Source organism: Misgurnus anguillicaudatus, chromosome 24 (genome assembly GCF_027580225.2).
Source record: "Misgurnus anguillicaudatus chromosome 24, ASM2758022v2, whole genome shotgun sequence".
NCBI lineage: Eukaryota > Metazoa > Chordata > Actinopteri > Cypriniformes > Cobitidae > Misgurnus > Misgurnus anguillicaudatus.
Window position 1 is genome coordinate 22,883,522 of NC_073360.2, and position 24,852 is coordinate 22,908,373.

The following is a 24,852-nucleotide window of genomic DNA, read 5'->3' on the forward strand; positions in this document are numbered from 1 at the left end:
GCGTTTGTTGTTGTCACAATGCCACCGACCAAACAATTAAAATTTGAACTTGAGTAAAATGTTAAGGAGAAGAGGAACAGAAAATTGAATAAGGTTTTGTTTTTGGTATTATGCTAACTAAACTAAACAAAAGTCAATAGACTGTTTTATGACCGTTAATGTGAAAAGCAGAAGATTTATTATTTCCCTTTCATACTGACCACAATCTTATCGCTGGAATGTCTAAATTAGCTATAAATGTGGTCTGCACAACTACTAATAGCTTTTTTTATCACAAATAGGATGTTTTGGCTGTAGAAAATAATTATGTTGTATAATCTCATATTAATGATAATGTCATTTTAATCTCACAACAAATCATTTCTCTTACTGCTAAAAATTTTGCCTGTGAAATCCCTAACTCTCAATGAAAATCAATCATTTCTGGTTGCATTGCTGTTGCAAACTGGCATCGTAAAAGTCTCTTTTTTAAAAATCTTATATGCCCATGATAATTTGAATCGAGTGGACATTTTGGAGAAAATCCAGTTTTGGCAGGGGATGCCCATTACATTGTTTCCAAAGTTCCAGCACAGTGGCAGCTTTAGACTAAGAAATTTTGGCAACAGATGTTTTGAGCTATCCAGAGGGAGTTCTGAGGTGTTGACGATATTTGCCTGGATCCAACAACAGGGTTGACAGAACAGAAAGGGAAGCAGAGAGGAAAATGGAAAAAGATGGACAGTGAGAGAGAGATAAGATAGGCAGCAGGTCCAAACTAAACAGCAAGGCTATTTAATGGTCTCTTCACTCAGGCTTTGTCAATGGACATCCTTGCTTCTCTTCTCCAAGGAGATCAAGGGTTAAAAAATGACCTCACCCAATTGGCCATTCCCACAAAACTACTGAATCATGAAATATAGGCTAAAACATATTCTGTAAAACATAAAATGACCATAACAAACATAAATGTGTTCTCTACCTTCCACTAAGAATAATATTAACATTGGAATGAATTCTTTTTGGAATTTATTGCTTTTTCTGCTGAAAATCTCATTACGGTAATGCATCCTGCTATGTCTGAGTGCAAGTCGTATTTTTAACAGCATAAAATGTAAATATTCTGAAAAAGATATTTGGACGCTCTACTAGATATTCTCAAATGACAAAAAAATGACCAAGAAAATAAATCGTCAAAAATTCATGTATATTAAAAAATGAAGAAATAGTGGAAAAAAGAATTGTCCATGACTGATCTTCTCATCCTCTGTAATATTTTAAAGGGACTGTTTACACACACAGAGAAAGAGATATTCACATGAAGTTTGATTTCTGCCAGTAACTTTTAAATGGCTACCAGGTTAACAGATTTATTTATATTTTTCTAGTAAAAAGCTTAATATTCACTTGTCGCCCGTGTACACAAGTTTTTTATTCTCATTACCGATACAGGTAGTTTTCCACATTTTAAAAAATTTACATTTACAATTCTCTATTAAAATGGCTAATTATGTATTATTTATTTAAAAAGATGTGCCGAAATCAAATTTTTCCACCGATACTGATCGTATTTTATTTGAACTGATATCTGCTGAAGCGCATGCCGATAATCTTTAACTAAATTCTAAAGATTACGTTTTCTAAATGTCATTTATTCATATAATGACCATTAATTTTAAACAGTAAACTATAGTGATATTTCTGATAGCCAACAGTGTGAAAAAATCTTTTATTGACAGATACCGATTGTTGGCCTAAAACTTGCTATGGTATTAACTAGGGGTGTCACAATTCTCCAAATCCTCAATTCGATTACATTTTCGATTCTAAGGTCGATGTTCGATTCTCGGTTTTTACTTTTTTAGACTAGACTTTTAATATCTGACCTTGATCCCGGAGATGCCATGTTAGTCGTGCTGCCAGTGGAAAAATATGGTACACGCACATACTTTGATAAAAAGAAACTTCCTGTCAGATAAATGTTCCTGTCAGTACTTTGCACCTTAAAACATCTTCTGACATCTTGAAACCAAGATTTCGTAAGAATCACCCATTAAGGCAGCAAAGCCACTGATCGAAAAGCATTTACATGAACAAGCAAATGAGCAAAAACAAAACCTTAGCCCAGCTCTGCTGTATGAGGATGAAACTGTGTTTACAGATCACTAAATCCCTGAATTGCCAGATGTGGCTTCAGCTGTCAGTCATGCATACAGTCTATAATCAGGTCATCAATCAGGTCATAAAATGGTGTTAATCAGGCAATCCTTTGGGGATCTCTACTGTAGATTGATGAGATTTGTACCCGAAGGAAGTGAAATTAACTGGAGTGTCTACTTGAAGAAGGTCTTTAGCAGCTGCCATTACATTGATTTATTGAATCATTAAAATCTAGCTATGAGAAATGGTAGACAAGATAATATATAAATCACATATCCAAAGTACCTGTTGCTTTGATAAAGGAATAATAGATGGACTAAGGCAATCCCTCAACCTCTGTGCATTTATGAGCCATTCTACACTCTTAGAAAGGATGTGTTAATTTTTTACACATCATTGTGTGGTAAGCTTTTAACACATTATGTGTAATTTTAACACATAATGTGTCATTTTGTGTTGATTTTGTGTTAAAATATAACAACATGTGTTTCAATAATAACACAGAGATGGGTGAATTCTGGGACAACGCAGTTAGTGTGTTGTCCCAGAATCAACACTAATGTGTTGTTTTTAACACATTCGTTCTAAGAGTGTAGTAGGATACAAAGACCTGGTTTGACTGAAAAAAGCATAAGTACAGGTACTTTTGAGTTTAAAAAATAATTATCGTTGTCCTTTTCTAACCAGCTATATAACAGATTTTATAAGAGCTGACATCCAAATGAAAATTAATAGCTTGATTTAAAAAAATGCTAAAATAGCTCAAGTCTGTGTTAATTAATGAAAATATGAAAGAGATTTTCACAATTCTTGTTAAAGTAGTTGTTCACTTGCTGTAAATATTCAAATCACTGCATCTTTAGTAGGGCTGCACAATATCGTTTTAGCATCGACATTGCAATGCGCACATCAACAATAGTCACATCGCAGAACACATAGGAAAACTATTTTGAATGCATTTGCCGGCAAGGAAATTCTGACATAAAGAGACATCAGTAAGCTATACAAGAAAAGCAAGGCAGATGTTAATTCCTCTTAAACAGATTTTTCTCATATCGTAATTTACATCATAGAAAATGTAAATATCACAATGTCAGCCCCCCCACCACCCAACTCGTGCAGGGCTAATCTTCAATTATGAATTTAGAAGTTAACTCCGTAGATATAAAGCTTAGACTTTATCCAAAAAAAGGGTAAATGCAAAACTGCTCTCACAGTTCACTATATAGTTACTAAACAGATGAATCTGGGAACCATGAAAGTATCACACAGCATCCAGACGGCACTGCTGAAATCAATCTCGCTTGAATGAGAAAGAGAAGACCACCAGCCAACAGCACTGGAGAGGAGCTTTACCACAGTTTGCTAATGAACTGCAGTCTTTGACACACCAGGTAGAAAGCCTCATATCTGACAGTCTAATTAATCTTGAAACCCTGAGTGCCCTGTGCACACACTTAATCCTGTCAATAAAATGTCTCCAATGTAATGGACTATGGGGAAATAACACCTGGATTCGTGCTTGAATTTAATTAAAGCTATGTTTAGAAACAGATTTATTTACTAAGGACTACAAAGATTGAAGTTTCTAAATGAAATCTATGTTTCAGATTCCTACAGTACAAGCAGAGGAAGTGTGGGTGCCAAATATTAAAGCTCACATAACACACGCTGTTTTTGCTCAAACTCATGTTAATCTTGAGTAGAACTGCATCCTTCATATCTACAAAGAGTCTTTATAGTTTTATCCGATTTATAAAAGATAGATTAGCTGTACCGCTACGTATTGAAAAAGCTGATCTCTTGGAGGTGCCCCGCGGGTGGAGGCAGGCAACACACAAAATATTTTCCCACTATCTATGGATAACTTATGATTTACTAAATGTTCGTGTTGTTCACATTATATGCACTTAGGGACCGTTTGCCAACAAAACAAACATTTGATGCAGTTTTACTTACCACCTGCGACTCATGACCAGGGCCGGGTTTCCCAAAAGCATCGTAAGGCTAAGTAGATCGTAAAAACGATCGTACGAATCATCTTAGAATTACGGGCCGTTTCCCAGAAGCTTCGTAGCTTAAGTAGCACTTGAAAATCATCGTAGATCTACGAGTAGTTTGGAGTAATCGTTAATTCATAAGTGCATCGTAAGACAACAGTGTTACAAGGTCACCTGCAGTACAACCAGCAAATTGCACTCTTGCAATAACGATAATGTAAAGTTTTAAATGTAGGCTATATTTATAATATTTATTGGGGTTTTCTTTGTTTATTTGTTTAAATTACTTTAATATCATATATTTAAAATTCAAATGAAAAATAAAATTTAAATGACTAAACATAAATTAATAAAGAAGGAAAACGTATTTGGTACAATTTTGGTAAAAGTTGGTACTAGCAAATGTATAATTGTTCCTACCAATTGTTATTATAATTCATCTAGGCTACAGTAAAAAAATGTTTTGAAGGAAATGGCATCTGATTAAAGAAACCAAATAAATATTTACGGTACAATGCAATAATCCATAATAATAAATAACAACAAATAATAATAATAATCTAAACTATAATATAAAATACAGAAGGCATTTTGCAGTGGGACGAGTCCTAACTAAATACGGAAAAGAATATTTCATAATGAACAGTTTTAAAACATTTAAAAAGTCATTGAACAATAATAAAAAATATTATAAAAATGTTAATGCACATCGGCTAAAGATCATTAGCCTAAACAAGCTTCTGCTACAAATTTGAGTCATTCTAATGGTGACATTTTCAGCACTTGACAAACGGATAGCGACTCGTAAGTAGCACTTAAAACACTGCTGCGAGCAATCGTTATACGTGCTCAGTGCACTGAAAAAAATGGACTTAGTGGGTCTTTGAATTTAAATAAAATAAACATGTATATGCAACACAAAATATTTATATTCCTTGTGTAAACATAATTTAATTGATTAGGATTAAAATGTTTTGTTTGAATGTAAAATGAACACATTATTCTCACATTGATTAAAATAGATTGAATTGAATACTTAAAGCAATAAAATTGGGTTTGCACACAAAACGGCACCTCCTGAGCAGCAGGGGCAGTATAGCTCAATGAGAAGGACATCGATTGCCATAAAAGAAGAATAAAGATCGTTTGTTTTGGGCGCCAAAATGTCAATGAAGACTCAGCAGCAGTCAGTCAGTCAGAAGAACTCTCTCAGACGGACACCACGTTATTAAAGTACGTTCTATTATTTATTTATGTTCGCTTCATACGTGATATATCTTCACTAGATAGACTATTTTTGTTTACAATATGTAGCCATTGCAATGACTTGTAGTAAATATTAGTTTGGAGGAGGTTGGTGGAGTAAGTTAACAGTCAGTCAAGCTCATAAAGAAAAACACAGCGTTTTAAAAATGTCAGCTGTTTAACGTTATTTCACGTTTGGTAGTTTTATCCGAGTTGAAAACTGTCAGCTTTGAGTTGACTTTTGAGGCACTTTTTACTCAGCTGTTCTATGGAAACGTATCAGGACAAATAAAACGCTAACCAAAAGTTATTCTGTCCAGAGTAACGTTATCCATGTAAGTAATTTACCAGATGATATCAATTGACTAAATTAATAATGACATTGCGTATGAAACAAACGGTCTGCTTAATCAGATTATCAGACCCGCGTCAGTTATTCGTGACTTCGCTACGCCACGAGAAACACTTGATTCAACTATAAAAAGCTTTTTTAAATGTCTCGCGTGACTTATGTTATATTAACTGAAAAAAAAATCGCTTTGAAGTGCCACACCTTAAAGCTGACGTTTTCAGAAGAGAACCTTGTTGTTTTAAGATCTCATTTTGTCCAACATTGCGTCCTATGACAGATATAATACTTATTTCATTATTGCTCTATGTATGTGTGACCTTCATCAATTGAGGTTATGTGTTGATTTCACCTCTGAATATTTCCTCTTATAGGTCCATCATCCTTTCATGCGCTACACAGCATTGGTAAGTCATTTCTTTCACTTTTGTACTGCTGTTAGGAGCTATATCTTATTTTTGTAACTAATATACAATTATTATTCTTTTACTCGCAGTACTCAAATATACAATGGTTGGTTAATTTGTTTTCAGATAAATGCTGAATTTAAAAGAATCACTACTGTCTTATGTTCCTGTGTCACCTGGACCTCCAATCCAAAAACCGGATGAAACTCTTCTATCAGAAAGGATGACAGCTAGCAAAAAGACTTCAAACAATTAATGATCAAATGACAGAAGTAAGTAATATAGATTCATAGACATAAAATGTGTAAACCTTGTTGGAAGTACAGAAAATGTAGTATGTTTTAGTTACAACATCTTTTGGCACACGGGTCATTAAAACACCTGGGAAGATTTAAAGGGGTAGTTCACCCAAAAATAAAAATTCTCATCACTTACTCCCTATCATGTTGTTACAAACCTGTATAAATGTCTTTGTTCTGATGAACACTAAGGAAGATATTTTGAGGAATGTTTGTAACCAAACCAATCATAAGCCCCATTCACTTCCATAGTGGGGAAAAATAATACTATTGAAGTGAATGGGGCTCATGAACAGTTTGGTTGCAAACATTTCTCAAAATAAATATCTTCCTTCATGTTTATCAGAACAAAGACATTTATACAGGTCTGTAACAACATGACAGTGAGAAAATTAGAGAATTCACTTTTGATGTGATTGTCAGGTGTGGTAGCACACACTCGAAACGTGGCCTCTTTATTTAACTCATTCCAGTGTAGTGAACACTAGGGATGCTCCGATCAGGATTTTTGCAGCCGATACGATCACCGATTTGTAATCTTCGTGATCGGCCGATACCGATTCTGATTTTTTTAAAGCTGATATGCAAGCTCTTTGATGACTGTAACTGTTACATTTTTTCTAGATAAAATAATACCACGGATGTTGCCTTTAATAAATAAAAGTTTAAACGCTCAAAACTTTAAAACGCATGCAAATAAGAAACTGTTGGCATGAGGATGCAATTGTCCGTGATATATATGTGTTGTATACGCTGTTTGATGGGGATGTGAACACGCCTCTCGCTGTTGACCGGAGCATGTCCTCATAGAAAATACGCATATCTCTGTAAAGGCAAAGAGAGACATACAAATCTGCACGCCGCACATGAGCAAAGGGTTGTAAAAATGCTCGTGCTACATAAAAAAATATCTTTAATTGCAGCCACATTCAGGATCCTTTTGATGACAAAAGTAAACAGAAAGATCGGTTTATGAGATCGGCAGATTTAGCGAGCACCGATCGAGTCTGTTAATGCCATTATCGGCCGATCGATCGGAGCATCCCTTGTGAACACACACACACACACACACACACACCCAGAGCAGTGGACAGTGCAGCTGCCTTGCTTTGTAACCCATGTATTTGTTACCAATTGTAACATGCTGTGGCAATGCACATGGGTCTGTATACTTACATTTATATTTGTTTGCATTGTACTAATTTCCAATGACACTTTTATTGTAACAGTAACCTTTTTTCTGTTTCTTTAACTACATTTGTTTGTTTTGTACAGGGCATGGATGAAGTCAGCATCCGTGAGGTCATTTGAAGACACCAATGTTGGGATTTGTGCTCTCAAACAACATGCTTCTTGTGATGAAGAAGAGGATCTTTGTATAGTCCTGGAAGCCATGAAGGTGTTGCAACATCGTGTTTGAGCTGATGTATGCCTTAAACCTGATCTCCGCTTTATTTTTGAGGAAATCCAAACTTCATTGAGAGTAACTTTAACGAACAGTTTCTTTCAGTGAAAGGATCAGAAAGACTGTGCTGCTCATTTTTGAATTTTTTATCTGTTTTAAGTGTTTTCTCTTATTAAAACATTAACAGTTTGCTGCTCCTAGTTGATTTTGGAAATGGTTGTTGTATTTTGTTTTTGTTGAATCTTTGATTTAACAGTTTATAAATGCTGTAGCTCTGACTTTCTGAAGGAGTGATATTTTCCAGTTTGTAAATCCATTTTATAAATAATAGTACTTACTGTTTTGCATGTCTCTTTGGAATGCAGTGTTTGTGCTTTAGCACTTCTAAATCTACTGTGATAGTAACTATTTTAAACATTTGGGTCAGTTTCACAGATGGGGCTTTTCCTAGTCCCAGACTTTTGCAATGCCATATATCAGTGCCATTGTTTTGTCTCAAGATTGTACTCCAGTGTTGTTTTTGTAAGGTAGGTTTGTTTGTAAACTTTTTTTGTAAAAAATATCCTAGTAATATAACTAGAGCCTAGTCATGGATTAATCTACAACCTGTCTGGGAAATTGCCCCTTTGTATGTACTGCATGTGCTGATTGTTGTAATAGTTATTGACTTAATGAATTAATGTGTAATGATGTAATTGAATTGATGATCTGAAAGCAGTGGTTTGCCTCAATATCACTAAACATTTGTTCAAAACTCTTTGCTTTTTATGCCAATGCAAATGTATTTTGTATTTAAAAAAAATAAATAACATTTGGATAATTATGGATGATTATTCTGGTGCCAGAGACATAATGAAATTGCTTTAGAGTTACATAATCCCATAATATAAGCATTAAAAAAGCATGTTGGAATTAGAGATGAAAATCTAGTCCCCTTACATAATAAAATTACTTAAACATTACAAAATAAATGTGTTATAGTAAAGAGAAATAGCACTTTGAGTCAACATATTTCTATTAGACTACTTAAAGTAATTAAATTGTTTTGGTCTGACACATAAAAATTAATTTGAGAAAATTATTTTGGTTTTAAACAATCGGATCATGTGGGACCGATGTACACATTAAAATTACGTAAATTGAAAGGATTTTTTTTTTCAGTGTGTGTTTGGCTGTAATGAAGATAATTAAATAAGTTTTACTTAGTTGTTGTTAAGGTTGGGGGTGGGGCTTGGGTCATGTGACCATTCCCATACCTCTCTACCTGATAATTGCATTCACCTGTGTATGTTTGGCATGCCCTGATGAAAACTGTGTAGTTGAAACGCGTAGGCATGTAGCCATTTTTTGATTAAAAGCTTTTATACATTTATCAGGAGTGCCTCATTTTTTCTTTTTTCTTATCGCTATACGTGCATCTTTGGGAAACGCACGTAAATGAACAACGAATGTTCGTTAAGTAGCTCGTAGAAAGCGCTCCTAAGTGCTAAGTTCAATCGTTATCGGGAAACCCAGCCCTGGTTGTTTTCTTACTGGGACCGGCCCATTTCAACAAAATCTAACGTTAAACAAACCCACCTGCACAACTCCACTGCTACCCCCGATAAACAAGATAAATCCATTATTTCCATAAAGCTGGGTTCATTGGGAAGCTGAACAAGCTTAATTTTCCCTCACAAACAACAGTACGCTTCTTTGGTAATGTTGATTTTGTGTTAGCACTTGGTAGGTGTGTGCTTGCGCTATTCCAGGTGAAGTGCCTATACAAGGACTTCCACTGTACTTCCTGCACTGTTTACGCAGTCAAAATAAACTTTCCAAAACTTGAGCACAGTTTGGCACAGAAATACTCTGTTGTATGTCCAAATGGAACAGAATTGCCCATGTTTAGCATGAGTAATCCAAGTCTTTAAAGTAAAACCCACAGTTTTTCAATATTTTACTATGTTTTACCTCAACTTAGACTAATTAATACATACCTATCTTTTTTCAATGCGTCCACTTCATCTTTGTACAGTGCGTCATGAATGTGTTAGCATTTAGCCTAGCCCCATTCATTCCTATGGTGCCAAACGCACTTCCATGTTTTCCCTATTTGAAGACTGTTGCATGGGTAGTTACATGAGTAAGTATGGTGGCACAAAATAAAACTTTAGTTTGGAGCCATAGGAATGAATGGGGCTAGGCTAAATGCTAACACATTCAAGAAGCGCTGTACAAAGATTAAAAGTGCATGCATTGAAAAAAGATAGGTTTGTATTAATTCATCTAAGTTGAGGTAAGAACATAGTAAAATATTGAAAAACGGTTGTGTTTTCCTTTAACTGTGTTAAGTCAGAATGCATGACATACCATTACCCCCCCCCACCCCCTTTAAATACTTAAATGGCACAACTGAATTGAAATCTACTTAAAATATGTGCAGAATTAAGTAAGAATCAAGAGCACTGTTTGATACAAAGATCAACATTCATCATTTTCATATAACAGGCTTATAGGATTATTATTTTTTTAAAGAAGCATGCAAGAGTTTGAGTATTAAGAGTTTCATTAAGATTTACTGAAGATTTTGCAAGCCCAGCTCTTGCAAGAATAAACCTAAATTCAATACTAGTTTTGGGTCCATTTGTATTTGACTGGGTCATGGTATTAATCATCACCATTTCTGAGAAATCCATTTATGCCTGATAAGTATTTTCAGGAAAGGGACGGTCTAAAGCCAGCATCCCTTTTATCTTGCAGAAAAAGCCAACAGCATTCTAGTATAAGGCACTTGAAATCAAGCAGATAGGGGATTGGCAGGGTCACCGTCTGCCTCTCACTTAGCTCATTTATCGCTCTGTCGCATCGGCTTAAGTCTTTTTCCTCGTCCGTGCGGTCCAATAGACCAATCGTATTTCACAGGGGAACACAACAAAAATGTGAGAAAAGGTCACATGAATAATTGATGGGGGGAAGGGAGTATTATTTTAATAAATACTAGCGTGCACAGGCAAAATGGCATTTTCCAGAAAAAGATGACTGGTAGTATTAAAAACGTGGAATATATGAGACCTCAGATGTGAATGTGAGATGTGAATTTTCTGCAGTTGTGAAGCGATTTTATTATTTTCTTTACATCACTGTTATATGAAAAGGTAAATTGATAGATAACTGCTATGTAATTGGATCTGCCACTGAGACATTTCGGTTTTAACATATCATTGAGTTCACAATCAATCCCTAAAGAGATTTAAACTATATTCCCTACATGCTGTACTTATGATATGTGATGCAAAAACTAGCCATAACATTAGCTACCATTATAAAACATCCAATGAGAAACACGGCAGAGCTACTTATGTGTAAATCTAAAAGCCTCTTTACGGTTCTGATATGTATAGACCACACAGATCACATGAGATATTAAAGCAATAAAACAAAAGCATTATATGGCCATATATCAGCATGACTGGATTCAACCCGAGACACGGAGGTACAGCACACACATATATGACCATAACATCATGATTACAGATGTCATATTGCTACAATCTGGTTACATTATAAAAAGTGAAGCTTGCGAACATTTCCAGAAATAGAGCGTTGTTGCTTTTAGCATCAATAAAGAGACATTCACTATTCGCTATTGATCTGTGTTATTAATACTTCCCATCAAAAGAACAGATCGAATCAGAACAAAGAGTGAGAACAATCAATATAGACAGCTGGCAGCTAACACTGTTAAATGCAGTTTGAAGTATGTTTTCTTTATATTACTGTTAAATAAAAAATGTGAAAACGAGGTGAAATATCTGACATGGAAGTTTAATGTAAAACATAATCAGAAGCGTTATAAAATGTCATTTCAGAGTCTACTTGGATCTTGCAGATATGTGATAGGATTTTTTGATGGATATTTAAAGTGACAGAACCATCTAATATAAAACTAACTGCATCTGATATTTCAGTGTACAGTTAGTACACTTTCAGAAAAAGATACATGAATATACAAAAGTTGTACTTTTTCAAAAAGTACACTTTCGTACCTAAAATGTACATGTTGGTACCTCAAAGATCCATATCTGTAGCTAAATGGTACATTTTTGTAAAGGTCCCATATTGCCAAATCTAAAATTTTTAATTGATGGATGTCAGAGGATGGGTACATGGTGGTCATAAAGGGATGGACATGGTCAGAAACCATGCTCAGGTAGGCTGTGGCATTTAAATGATGCCCAATTGCGACTACGGGGCCTAAAGTGTGCCACGAAAACATCCCCACACCATTACACCACCACCAGCAGCCTGCACAGTGCTAACAAGGCATGATGGATCAAATTCAAATTCTGACTCTACCATTTGAATGACTCAACAGAAATCGAGACTCATCAGACCCGGCAACATTTTTCCAGTCTTCAACTGTCCAATTTTGGTGAGCTCGTGCAAATTGTAGCCTCTTTTCCCTATTTGTAGAGGAGATGAGTGATACCCGGTGGGGTCTTCTGCTGATGTAGCCCATCCGCTTCAGGATTGTGCGTGTTGTGGCTTCACAAATGCTTTGCTGCATACCTCGGTTGTAACGAGTGGTTATTTCAGTCAAAGTTGCTCTTATATCAGCTTGAATCAGTCGGCCCATTCTCCTCTGAACTCTAGCATCAACAAGACATTTTTGCACACAGGACTGCTGCATACTGGATGTTTTTCCCTTTTCACACCATTCTTTGTAAACCCTAAAAATGGTTGTGTGTGAAAATCCCAGTAACTGAGCAGATTGTGAAATTCTCAGACCGGCCCGTCTGGCACCAACAATCATGCCATGCTCAAATTGCTTAAATCACCTTTCTTTCCCATTCTGACATTCAGTTTGGAGTTCAGGAGATTGTCTTGACCAAGACCACACCCCTAATTGCATTGAAGCAACTGCCATGTGATTGGTTGATTAGGTAATTGCATTAATGAGAAATTGAACAGGTGTTCCTAATAATCCTTTAGGTGAGTGTATATCTGATCCTCGTTTGCATTTTATTAACTCTTTCCTGCCAGCGCTTTTTTTTTAAGTTGCCAGCCAGCGCAAGCATTTTTCATGATTTTCACAAAAGTTTAATGCCTTCCAGAAAATGTTTTCTTAAAATATATGACCATACAATATATCAAATGAAATAACAGACCCTCTGCTTTGAAACCAAAAAAGGTTTCATTATTCCTCTTTTATCACTTATCAAATATTGGTAGGTTTCTTCAAAAACACAAAATTTTGAGCAAAAAGCTGAGATAATAAAATTTTTGTGAAGGACTTTGATAGAGATCAGATGCAGAGCGTTCCTTAAAACGTACACAGACATACATCTGTTTGACCTAGGGCGATACTTCCGGGTTTTAAAAGTTGCGTCGATAATAGCGGTATTGCGTAAAGCCGAAAATACCCGTCATTGGCAGGGAAGCGTTTTCCCCTAATTGACAGGTTAACTCGTCAATGGCAGGGAAAGAGTTAAAATGTATGTATGCATTACATATAAGCCTATATGCATCAATGTGCGCGTGCACATACGCGCTTCCGCGCCTTTGCGTCCACACACACACACATGCTATAACCACCACGGTGGTAAAATACTGTCACCTTTGTTTCTGGGAGTGCAGTATGAATTTACAAGTTCTTACCCCGAGTCTGGTCGATGTTGCCCAGGGTTTCTATCTGTTCAACGAGATCATTAGAGTTCCATTGACTCATCCCTAAAAGCATTGCTGTCTTCCCCTCCAGCACCTCTGTGAAACAACAAATACGAACACACACACACAATGAGATATGAGCAGAAAAAACCCAGCAGTCAATCATTTAGACCACGGTCAGAATAATCCAGGCAATGTCATTTAATTTCATGCTAAACTCAGAATATTCACATGGAGCTCCGCAGTACATCGCAGACCATTAAGATTCATCAAATTATCTTTAAATACAGCCACAGCTTTAAAGTGATGTCTGGCTAATGAGCACAAAGTGAGTGATCAGGCACTCCGCAGGTCCTTGTCAGAAAGCCCCAGAGTGCCTGATAGACGAGTGGATGTACTGCAGAAGTTGGCTGTAAGATTTACAGTGTCGCAGCATGTAGCATGTCTAATGCCATGTGGGACCCTCACAAATTTGTCAGTGTGAAAGAGCGGCAGTGACACGATTCTGTCAGGCCTGCTCATCCACATCACACGCTCAATCCAGTGTTTGTCCCATGCCGTTCACAAGACTTTAGTATTTCTTTCAGTTTGTTTGAACAGGCAGGACAAACACACTCAGATATGATTCATTCTCTAAAGTATGCACATACAGAATTTACACAAGCAATTGCGTGTGTAATTTAACATAATCATTAGTTTAAGTTTTACGTTTAGAATAACTCAAAATGTAAATTAGAACGAGACTAAAACAGTTGTGACCTTGCTAGGATAACGTCTCTTCAAAGCATCAAAGTTTGATTTCTTTTATTGATCTCACTTTCAATCCTACTCAGTCTGTATTAAAAATATCAAGATTATATTTTCACAGAATGTTCTTTACATTGCATAAAATGATTTTATGTAGAAAACAGTAAATCACAAAAAATTACTTTAGCTGGGTTTTCACTAGTCGCAGCTTCAGATGTCACGCCTACAGACTGTTGGCTGAACGGCTGATGCATAATAAACACTTTTCTGGAAACACTTCAGGGGATTTCAAAGTCATCCTCTGACTGGTTGAATTATACAGGATTTCCGGGAGATGTGTGTGTGTGTGTCGCAATCATTAACGTTCCGCACTTAAACAACACAAAGACGTCCAATTGAAGAAGAAAGCCTTCACGTTTAAACTGTATATGCTTCATCAAGATCGAATAAACGCTGTATGAACACTGAACACTTAATATGCCCTCCTTGTTTTAGACTCTGAGTAGTAAAAGAACAAGGTCAGAATCAGAGGACTCGCTGGCTGACATCCCACCAAGCCAGAATGATATTGGTGCAGGTCAGACGCAAGCCTTGTAGGTACGTGATCATCTCCGCTGTCGCGGCTGTCAGTTTGGTACCCCTCGACGCAACTTCGGATTTACTCAGGCGATGTGCAGAAAACATTCTTGAAATTGTAATATACATTTAGTTTAATTGCTAAACTACAAGTGAACGAAATTTCAATCAATTTGAACGACGTGCACAGTAGTTTTACAACCCGCAAAATGGAAAACAATGGGACAAAATAAATGACTTTCAAGTTTCAAATGGCCAGTATTTTGTTATTCTTGAACCCATAGACATGGTCTTGGTGTCATTTTAAAGTTTTTTTCAAGCTCTTTCTATCTGAACAACTAGTTTTAGCATTTAACCATGATGAAATTTTACTCACATATCTACCTTTTGCACATTTTATTTATGTTCAAAAGCTCTTTCTACAGTAGCTCTTTCTAATGGTATTTTTTCAAAATCCTTTTGCACATTTTATTTATGTTCAGTTAGGGCTGCACGATTAATCGTATTTTTATCATGATAACGATATGCGTGCCCCACGATTAATTAATGACAATCGTCGCGATTAATGTGCAAAGACCAAGCACAAAGCAGACGGTCTAGAATCAAGCAATGTGTTTGTTATATGCAGAGTCAGGTAAACGGAGTGTTTCTTTGCAAGCGCAGTCTGTGTTATGGTAGAAATACGTTAGCATCACAAGATTTACAGTCATTTTTGAACAAACATAATGGCAAAGCAACAAGAAGAAAGTGCAGAAATATGTATGTTTAATTCCCAAAGGATATTTCGGATTTGAGGAAAGTGATGTTGATCAGGTAAGTTACGAGTCTTGTGCAAACTGTGCTCCTGTTCCGTCCAAACGTGAAATATCAAGAGTTTCAAAAGCTGAAGACACAAGCCGCAAACAATAAAAAAATCCCCGACATCCACGACACAAACAACAATAACGGATCGCGTATCATGTAAGTTAGCCAAGGATATGTTTCCAATAAGCACCCTGAGCAGCAGGTTTAAAAAAATTATTGCCACATAAAAGACATATCATAGGCATTTTTTATTCAAAAATGTTTTGTTTTTATTTCAGTTTAATTCTAATTTGATATAAATATATATTAGAGCCCTGCATTTCAGCCTTTTTACGCCCCTCGGGTCGCGTTTCGGATCAATTTTAACATCACAGGCCTCTGGATATTTTAGGCTTCTCCACCTTTTTATATTTTAATTTAATTAAAAGAAACGTTGAGACATTGATAAATTGTAAAAGAAAGACATTTAACCTGCACGAGTCCACTACGCACATTAACATGCACCTGTTGCAACAGTGTTTAGCGTCTCCGCCAGCAGCAGGACATTCAGCGCATCGGGGAATATGGAGAACTGAATTAAAACCTTAAATACTGCCCATAATCTATAAAAGACTGATGCATAGCGAATGTGTAAGGTAAGGCAACCTGCATGTTAATTTCGTTTCATGTTTATTTCGTTTTGCTTTGATTCATTATTTTTCTGCAGCTTGTCGCGCCTGCGAGCAACAGAGCTCCGCTTTTTTAAAAATAGTGTGTTGATAATAAACATTTAAACTAACATTGTTATATGCTGAAAATATATATTTTATATAGATGTTATTGTAGGCAAGTGAAGTGGTGATTTGAGAGGCCCATTTGATCAAACAAGTCGTCAACATGACGTTAGCTGTCGGACACCGTTTGGTCATTATCAAAAACCTTAATTTAACAAACAAAAAAGGGTCTAAAATAAATAAAAGATAATATATAATATAAGATTTTATAATTTTGACAGTTAAAACTGAACTGCTTTAATTGCTGCAATAGTACAGCTGTAAGGAATCTGTGTGTAAGGAGTTATTTTGGTTATTTATGCGGATTTCTTTTGCAAAATCTATGCGGAATTTTGCGGAATTATTTTAAATGTTTTAAAAGAGAATGGGAGCTGTGGATATTACAAAACAATAAAATATTTTATAATATAGGCCTATAAAATGTATATAATATTTTATACATGGCTGTAAAGTGTAATAAAAATACTGAAGTAAATAAAAGTTCTTCACTAAAATAATGATCGTATTTTTAATCGTGATCACAAGTTTGAGCAAAACAATCGTGATCATCATTTTTCCTGTAATCGTGCAGCCCTATGTTCAGTAGCTATTTCTAGCTCAAGCAAATCCACAAACTTATAAAAGGATTTATTATTTTTTACAAGGTCGTCTGCTGAATATAAAACCCCTTCAATATAGGAGTCGAGTCAGCAAAAAAAAAAAAAAATAGAGTACCGGCACCTCTTTTGGGCCACTTAAAGCACTGGTGGTCAGCTCATTTGAGTCAAGACCGAGTCCACATGAAGTTGGGTCTGAGAAAAGAATTAAGGTTATAGTCTGTGCTATGGCATTTCTGATCTCACTCAATTCATGTTTTGTTAAAAATGTCAAAGTCACCCTCAGTTTAATGTTTCTTGAATCCACTTTATAATATTAGGTCCAACAATATACACAAGTCCACTGGAACACAAACCACAGCATACCAATTTGCCAAATAAATGTATTATTTATTAAACAAAATAATAATTTAGTTAAATAAAGATAATTGCTAATAAGCTATATTTAAAAATTAAAATTAAAACATAAATGTTATTATGGTATTGGTGGAATAGACCCTGTTACAGGCCCACGTGATCAAATAGTTGCGTGCACATTTTGGCAAAGGAAGTGGTGTTGTTCCCCAGTGGTTCTAACGTGTAAGCAACGTGAAAAGAAAGTTTATCAAAATGGTTTCCCAGCATCAAAATGTCTAGTTGTTGAGTTTATGGTTGCACTATTGTTTGTATATTTTTATTATATATTTTATATTATATATTTGTTGTATTTATATTATTATATCAGCTAACATCTTCTATCCACTTCACTATAGTACACGGATCTGGTAGCCGAGACCGAGTCAAAATGCTCACAAGTCCATGACGAGACCAAGTCCATTAAAATATGGCCTCGAGACAGAGTCCAAGACCGAGTCTCAAGTACTACAACACTGATCATAGTAACATCTCCAAGCCTATAAACATGAAAGTGAAACGTCATTGGTTCCTTTGCATGTCAGTCATATGGCCTCTTGGGCGGTCCCTGGCCATTGAAAGCTGCCATGGTTCCCAGGCCTTCAGTAAGGTTTGGCTACACAAAACTAGTTTTTCAAGGTCATAATTGTAGTGCATATTTTGCATAGGCACTCTTTCTGCCCACTTGTCTGCATGAAACCTAAACGAGTCATACTGGAAGGGAGCTACGAGGACTTAAGAAGGGGGGTTTAATGACATTTCATGCATTCTGACATAGTTAAAGAGTTGTAAACTTCTTGCTAAATAAATGCAAAGTGTCAAAAAGTAGTTGAGCTTGGGCCAAAATCATGCCTTCTCTTTCCTACAAGTTTCAGAAAGTTTTTTTCATACATGGGTATCTGTTAGGGCTGCACGATTACAGGAAAAATGATGATCACGATTGTTTTGCTCAAACTTGTGATCACGATTAAAAATACGATCATTATTTTAGTGAAGAACTTTTATTTACTTCAGTATTTTTATTACACTTTACAGCCATGTATAAAATATTATATACATTTTATAGGCCTATATTATAAAATATTTTATTGTTTTGTAATATCCACAGCTCCCATTCTCTTTTAAAACATTTAAAATAATTCCGCAAAATTCCGCATAGATTTTGCAAAAGAAATCCGCATAAATAACCAAAATAACTCCTTACACACAGATTCCTTACAGCTGTACTACTATTGCAGCAATTAAAGCAGTTCAGTTTTAACTGTCAAAATTATAAAATCTTATATTATATATTATCTTTTATTTATTTTAGACCCTTTTTTGTTTGTTAAATTAAGGTTTTTGATAATGACCAAACGGTGTCCGACAGCTAACGTCATGTTGACGACTTGTTTGATCAAATGGGCCTCTCAAATCACCACTTCACTTGCCTACAATAACATCTATATAAAATATATATTTTCAGCATATAACAATGTTAGTTTAAATGTTTATTATCAACACACTATTTTTAAAAAAGCGGAGCTCTGTTGCTCGCAGGCGCGACAAGCTGCAGAAAAATAATGAATCAAAGCAAAACGAAATAAACATGAAACGAAATTAACATGCAGGTTGCCTTACCTTACACATTCGCTATGCATCAGTCTTTTATAGATTATGGGCAGTATTTAAGGTTTTAATTCAGTTCTCCATATTCCCCGATGCGCTGAATGTCCTGCTGCTGGCGGAGACGCTAAACACTGTTGCAACAGGTGCATGTTAATGTGCGTAGTGGACTCGTGCAGGTTAAATGTCTTTCTTTTACAATTTATCAATGTCTCAACGTTTCTTTTAATTAAATTAAAATATAAAAAGGTGGAGAAGCCTAAAAAATCCAGAGGCCTGTGATGTTAAAATTGATCCGAAACGCGACCCGAGGGGCGTAAAAAGGCTGAAATGCAGGGCTCTAATATATATTTATATCAAATTAGAATTAAACTGAAATAAAAACAAAACATTTTTGAATAAAAAATGCCTATGATATGTCTTTTATGTGGCAATAATTTTTTTAAACCTGCTGCTCAGGGTGCTTATTGGAAACATATCCTTGGCTAACTTACATGATACGCGATCCGTTATTGTTGTTTGTGTCGTGGATGTCGGGGATTTTTTTATTGTTTGCGGCTTGTGTCTTCAGCTTTTGAAACTCTTGATATTTCACGTTTGGACGGAACAGGAGCACAGTTTGCACAAGACTCGTAACTTACCTGATCAACATCACTTTCCTCAAATCCGAAATATCCTTTGGGAATTAAACATACATATTTCTGCACTTTCTTCTTGTTGCTTTGCCATTATGTTTGTTCAAAAATGACTGTAAATCTTGTGATGCTAACGTATTTCTACCATAACACAGACTGCGCTTGCAAAGAAACACTCCGTTTACCTGACTCTGCATATAACAAACACATTGCTTGATTCTAGACCGTCTGCTTTGTGCTTGGTCTTTGCACATTAATCGCGACGATTGTCATTAATTAATCGTGGGGCACGCATATCGTTATCATGATAAAAATACGATTAATCGTGCAGCCCTAGTATCTGTTACATATGAGTGACCCCATATTCCTTTTATGGGCACTTCCCTGGAAAAGCATGCCCACACGTCAGAGTGAGAGTTGTTTTATATCAAGCCTCAACAATAATACGAAAAAAGAAGCGTGATTTTATGTAAGGAAAAAAAATGCCTTGTTCAGGTTTCCGAGTAAGCCAGCTTTATGGAAACAATGGATATAGTTTGTTTATCCAGGGTAGCAGCGGAGTTTTGCGTGTGTGTTTGTTTAACACTGGATTTTGGCGAAATGGGGTAGACCCAACCTTAAAACTACATCAAATGTCTGTGTTTTGTTGACAATTGTAAGTGCATATAACGCAAATGACACAAACATGTAGTCAATCATAAGTTATCCAGAGATAGCGGGATGTTTTTTGTGTGTTGATTGCTCGTGACTCGCTCCTCCCGCTGGACGCCTCCGAAATGTTATGCTTTTCCGGAAACAATCACTGATCTGTCTTTTATAAATCTGATAAAACTAAAGACTCTTTGGAGATATGAAGGATTTAATACTACTCTATAGGTACTCAGGATTAACATGAAATGAGCAGAAACAGCTTGTGTTATGTGAGCTTTAAGTTAAAAAAGCTATTGAATTATGTCAAACAGAACAACGTTTGGGGAGCAGTAAGAACATAAATCTCCTGAAGTGTGAAATGTGCTTAGCACAAAGAACAAGGAACAACAGCAGTCTGGTGCCTGAATTAGAGACAACCACCTATGAGGAAATAAAACAATATAAGACAATACAGAGCTTGTAACACAAGAAGTGTTGGAAGAAAGAATGAGAGCAAAACACTTCTAAATCAAAAGTGGAGATAAAACTAGAAAACTCAGTGGAAGAGAGGAAACAGAACCCTGCAAAATTGTGGCATTATGCTATCAGATCAGGTTAACAGGATCAGCATTGCAAAAGATGTCTTTCAAGAGTACAAAGTCTGATAGTGTGATGAAAACTGGTTTTCCAAAAAAACTTAGCCTACAGGAAGTACAGCAGCTACCACAGTACTCTGATGGTATCAAATTAACATCATAGTCATCTGATATGTGGCCCTGTCTATAAAAACTAGCCTAAAGTCTCAAAATCAAAGCGTCAAAGTTTGACTTTAACCATTAACTCTTTCCCCGCCGTTGACGAGTTATCTCGTCAATTAAGAGAAAACATTTCCCTGCCAATGACGCTTCCCTGACGAGTTTTAAGGGTAATCTATATTTCCGCTATTATTCACTAGGTGGTTCTCTTACCCAATTTATAAAAAACTAAAGCATCAGCTAATTTAACAACATTATAAACTCTGTGTATGTTTTGATCATCGCTCTGAATCTGATCTCCAACAAAAGTCATTTATAAAAATGCAATTATTTCAGCTTTTTGCTCAATTTTTTTATTTTTGAAGAAACCTACCCATACAGTATGTGAGAGGTGATAAAAAATAACAAATGAAGATAAGATAAAACTTTTTCTGTTTTTTTATTTATTTATTTGTTTGTTTGTTTAAAAGCAAGGGTCTGTTCCTTCATTTTAAATATATTGTATAAAAGCCTGGTGGGGAATGAGTTAAGTTCACAATGATTTAAATCTTTGACATGGCATTACTTAGTCAATATTCAAGATATCAAGGTTATTTCAGGATGATTTTTGATAGAAAACGGCAAATCAACAACAAAAAAACTACAGACAAGGTTACATCAAAAATGTACTCATGTATTTCCATGGCACTCCAACAAATTCAGCAAAAACATGGTAGTACTGTGGCAGTTTATGACATGCTTGAAGAGCAGGAGGGAGGAAACACTTTTGAAAGAAAAAAGAATGGAAAATAAAAGGGCTTTGAAAAGAATAAAAATATGAATTCTGAGAATCTTTAAAAAAAAGCAAGCAGCCATTGAGTTCATAGAGGCATAAAATGTATCCCTTAACATTCTTGAACTCTTCCTTTAGTCTTAAAATACAAAGGGTATGAAAGACAAAGATGAAATTCAAAGGCCTGCCTGTGTGGATTCAAAACTAGTGAACATGAAACAATCCTCTCTTATAGAATAAAAAATATATATTTTAGGCTGTTTTTTGTTCAAATGAAACAATATTAATCCAATGGAAGCAAGTGCATTTAAATTGTATTTTGCTTTTCATTGTAAGATCTAAAAGAGAAGTCAAAGATGAGGTCTACAAATTTATCAGTCAACTTTGCATTTTATTTGTTTTGGCAAACAAACTTTGCATTTCTAATGTAATGCTCTACCAACTGAGCTACAGGAATACATGATTCCTTTGTGTGAATAAACGTCACACAATTCCTCAAAGACACACAACTTTATTTCGCTTTTTGTTTGTTGTTACTAGGATCGGCATTGCCCTATGCATGTTTTTCTTAAAGCTAAAAAATAACCCTCTCATCTACTTATCATTGTGTTGTTACAAATCCACATGCCTTATATTCATCTTTACTATTTTCTTTTGAGCTAGGTCATCATAACAATGATTATAGCAAATACAAGTGCAAACTTTTGTTGCATATGATAAAAAGATAAAAAAGCAAAACTAGAAGCACTTATGCAGAGATATTTTTTAATGAACAAAATATGATCAATTATATGTCTGAGATAAACAGCATAAGACTCTGCTGTGTCATAATCAGTAAAATATGTAGTTTCTTGAAGAAATGGCTCATATTTAGCAGAATCACATGCTTGACCCACTTGGGTTTAAAAAGTACAGGGCTAATGATATAAAAAATTGGATTTGGGGACAACGGAAAATGTAGACAGGACTGCATTTAGTTACGATTGGGCAAGTTATAAATTTACAAGCAGTGCAGCTTGTAATTGCCAAACTAAATGATGTGCACAAAAGAAGACATTTTTGATGAAGGCACTAGCAGCAAGGGCAATTTCTATGACATCAAGCCCCATATAAGATAAAGACAATGTCAGCTGATACAGCTAAACCAGGGGCGAGCGTTCCTGGTCCTAAGAGAGCCACTGTCCTGTAACGTTTAGCTCCAACCCTAATCAAACACATCTGAAAAAATCTAATCAAAGACTGCAGGATTGCTTGGAAATGACAAGCAGTGTGTTTGAGTTTGATTAGGGTTGGAGCTAAACTTCAAGTCCCACCAAGACCAGGAATGCCCACCCCTGAGCTAAACGATCAGTTGCAATAAACGATACGTGGCTTTATGTTCACTACGTCAGAACTTATTAGGCAAATGCGTTTACATTCCCATTATTAGCAGTTATGCTACGTACACACCAAACGCGGATCATTGCGTTACTCGCTCTAGGTTACTTGCGGGATTTAACTTCGTGGCATGCAAATTTTTCGCTGGAGTTGAATATTTTCAACTTGGGCAAAGACGAGTTTAAGGCAAATAGCACGTGTTTTCGCGGCAAACGCGCCACTCATATCGCATCATTCGCATCGCCCCACGCGAAGACGCGTCTGATCGCGTCTTTGCATTGACTTTGTATGTAATCTACTTGCGCAAATCGTTGAACCCAACGTCTGGTGTGAACCAACAGTTTCTCTGTTTCGCATAAGTCAAAGCCACCTCAGCGGAGTGTAAAATCTTTTTTGTAAATTAACTCTTTCCCTGCCATTGACAATTTAATTCATCAATTAAGAGAAAATGCTTCCCTGCCAATGACGAGTGTTTCCGGCAATCCGTATTTCTGCTATTGTCCATCAGGTGGCAATCCTACCCAATTTATAAAACCTAGATGTATTCCCTTAGGTCAAACAGTTCAAACTCCGTATATGTTCGAGTCTGATCTCTATCAGAAGTCCTTCACAAAAATGCAATTATCATTCTTTTCCCTCAAAATTTGGCATTTTTGAAGAAACCTACCCATATTTGAGAAGTGATAAAAAGAGATCAAATGAAGGTAGGATAAAACTTTTTGTGTTTGAAAGCAGAGGGTCTGTTCTTTCATGTGATATATTGTATGTTTATATATTTAAAGAAGAACATTTTCTGGAAAGCATTAAACTTTTGTGAAAATCATAAAAAATGCAGCCGCTGGCTGGCAACTTTTTTTAAAAACGTTAAGGGATTTTTATTCGAAATTTGGAGTTTCATCACTCATTTCTTATGCGATACTTAAAAATGTGCAAAAACTCTTGGTTATGGAAACCCAGCTTGTGATCCATTTTGTGAAAACCCAGCTGAAGTCATTTTTGTGTGTGTGTGTTTTCTACAAAATCATTGTACATAATGTAAAGGACATTCTGTGAAAATATAACCTTGATATCTTTAATACTGACTGAATAAGGTCATGTCAATGTGAAATCAATGGGTGAAATCAAACTTTGATGCTCCTAATCTCCTAATTGGATCATAAGACAGACAGGGTCATATAAAAATGCAAGGTGCAAAATCGAATGTAAAATCGAAGCCTGCTCAAAAAACCTTCTTTCATGTTTAACATTGGAAGTCTGACAGAAGAGCGGCTCTCAGATGTCTCAAGACATTCATAATTACAAGCTGCTGCTAATGCAAATCAAGCAACTCACCCTTGATCAAAAGATAGTACCTTCACATGACCAAACAAGGACTTGATATTAAAGCTGTATGACAACAGAATTAGGCAATGCCTTTTAATCTTATTCAAGTTAGAAATGCTTGACTTCTTAGTTGATTTATCTAGGTGAAAATTGACCTGGCGTATATTGAGCCCCGAGCAACCCAACCATAAGGGTAATAGAACAATCAATGCAACACTTAAAAAAGCAAAGCGCTTTTGTAGCTAATGCTAATCAACCAGTGAGAGTAAATACAGCATAAATAAATACAGCAATCTATCTCCAGCAAAAATTTATCATGGTTTCAAATGAGGTCCGATCTTATTCCAAGCTCTGTTTAGACACACTCTGACAA

At 35.7% G+C, this 24,852-nt stretch overlaps 1 protein-coding gene and 1 long non-coding RNA gene across 5 annotated transcripts in view; one reads left to right on the forward strand and one right to left on the reverse strand.

Annotated features, from left to right (window-relative positions):
* The window catches only part of pitpnm3 (PITPNM family member 3), a 127,167-nt gene that overhangs the window by 73,729 nt on the left and 28,586 nt on the right, over positions 1–24,852 (reverse strand). For 2 of the 4 annotated variants that reach the window (XM_055196646.2, XM_055196645.2), the window contains exon 3: positions 13,485–13,589. The exons of the other annotated variants lie outside the window; for them this stretch is intronic. In XM_055196646.2, coding sequence (XP_055052621.2) covers positions 13,485–13,589 — 105 coding nt within the window. The remainder of the gene's footprint in view (positions 1–13,484; positions 13,590–24,852) is intronic. 4 annotated transcript variants of the gene reach the window in all.
* LOC129416302 (uncharacterized) lies at positions 4,998–8,992 on the forward strand. The gene is made up of 3 exons (XR_012367948.1): positions 4,998–5,372; positions 6,108–6,140; positions 6,267–8,992. It is a non-coding gene; the product is annotated as an uncharacterized lncRNA (long non-coding RNA).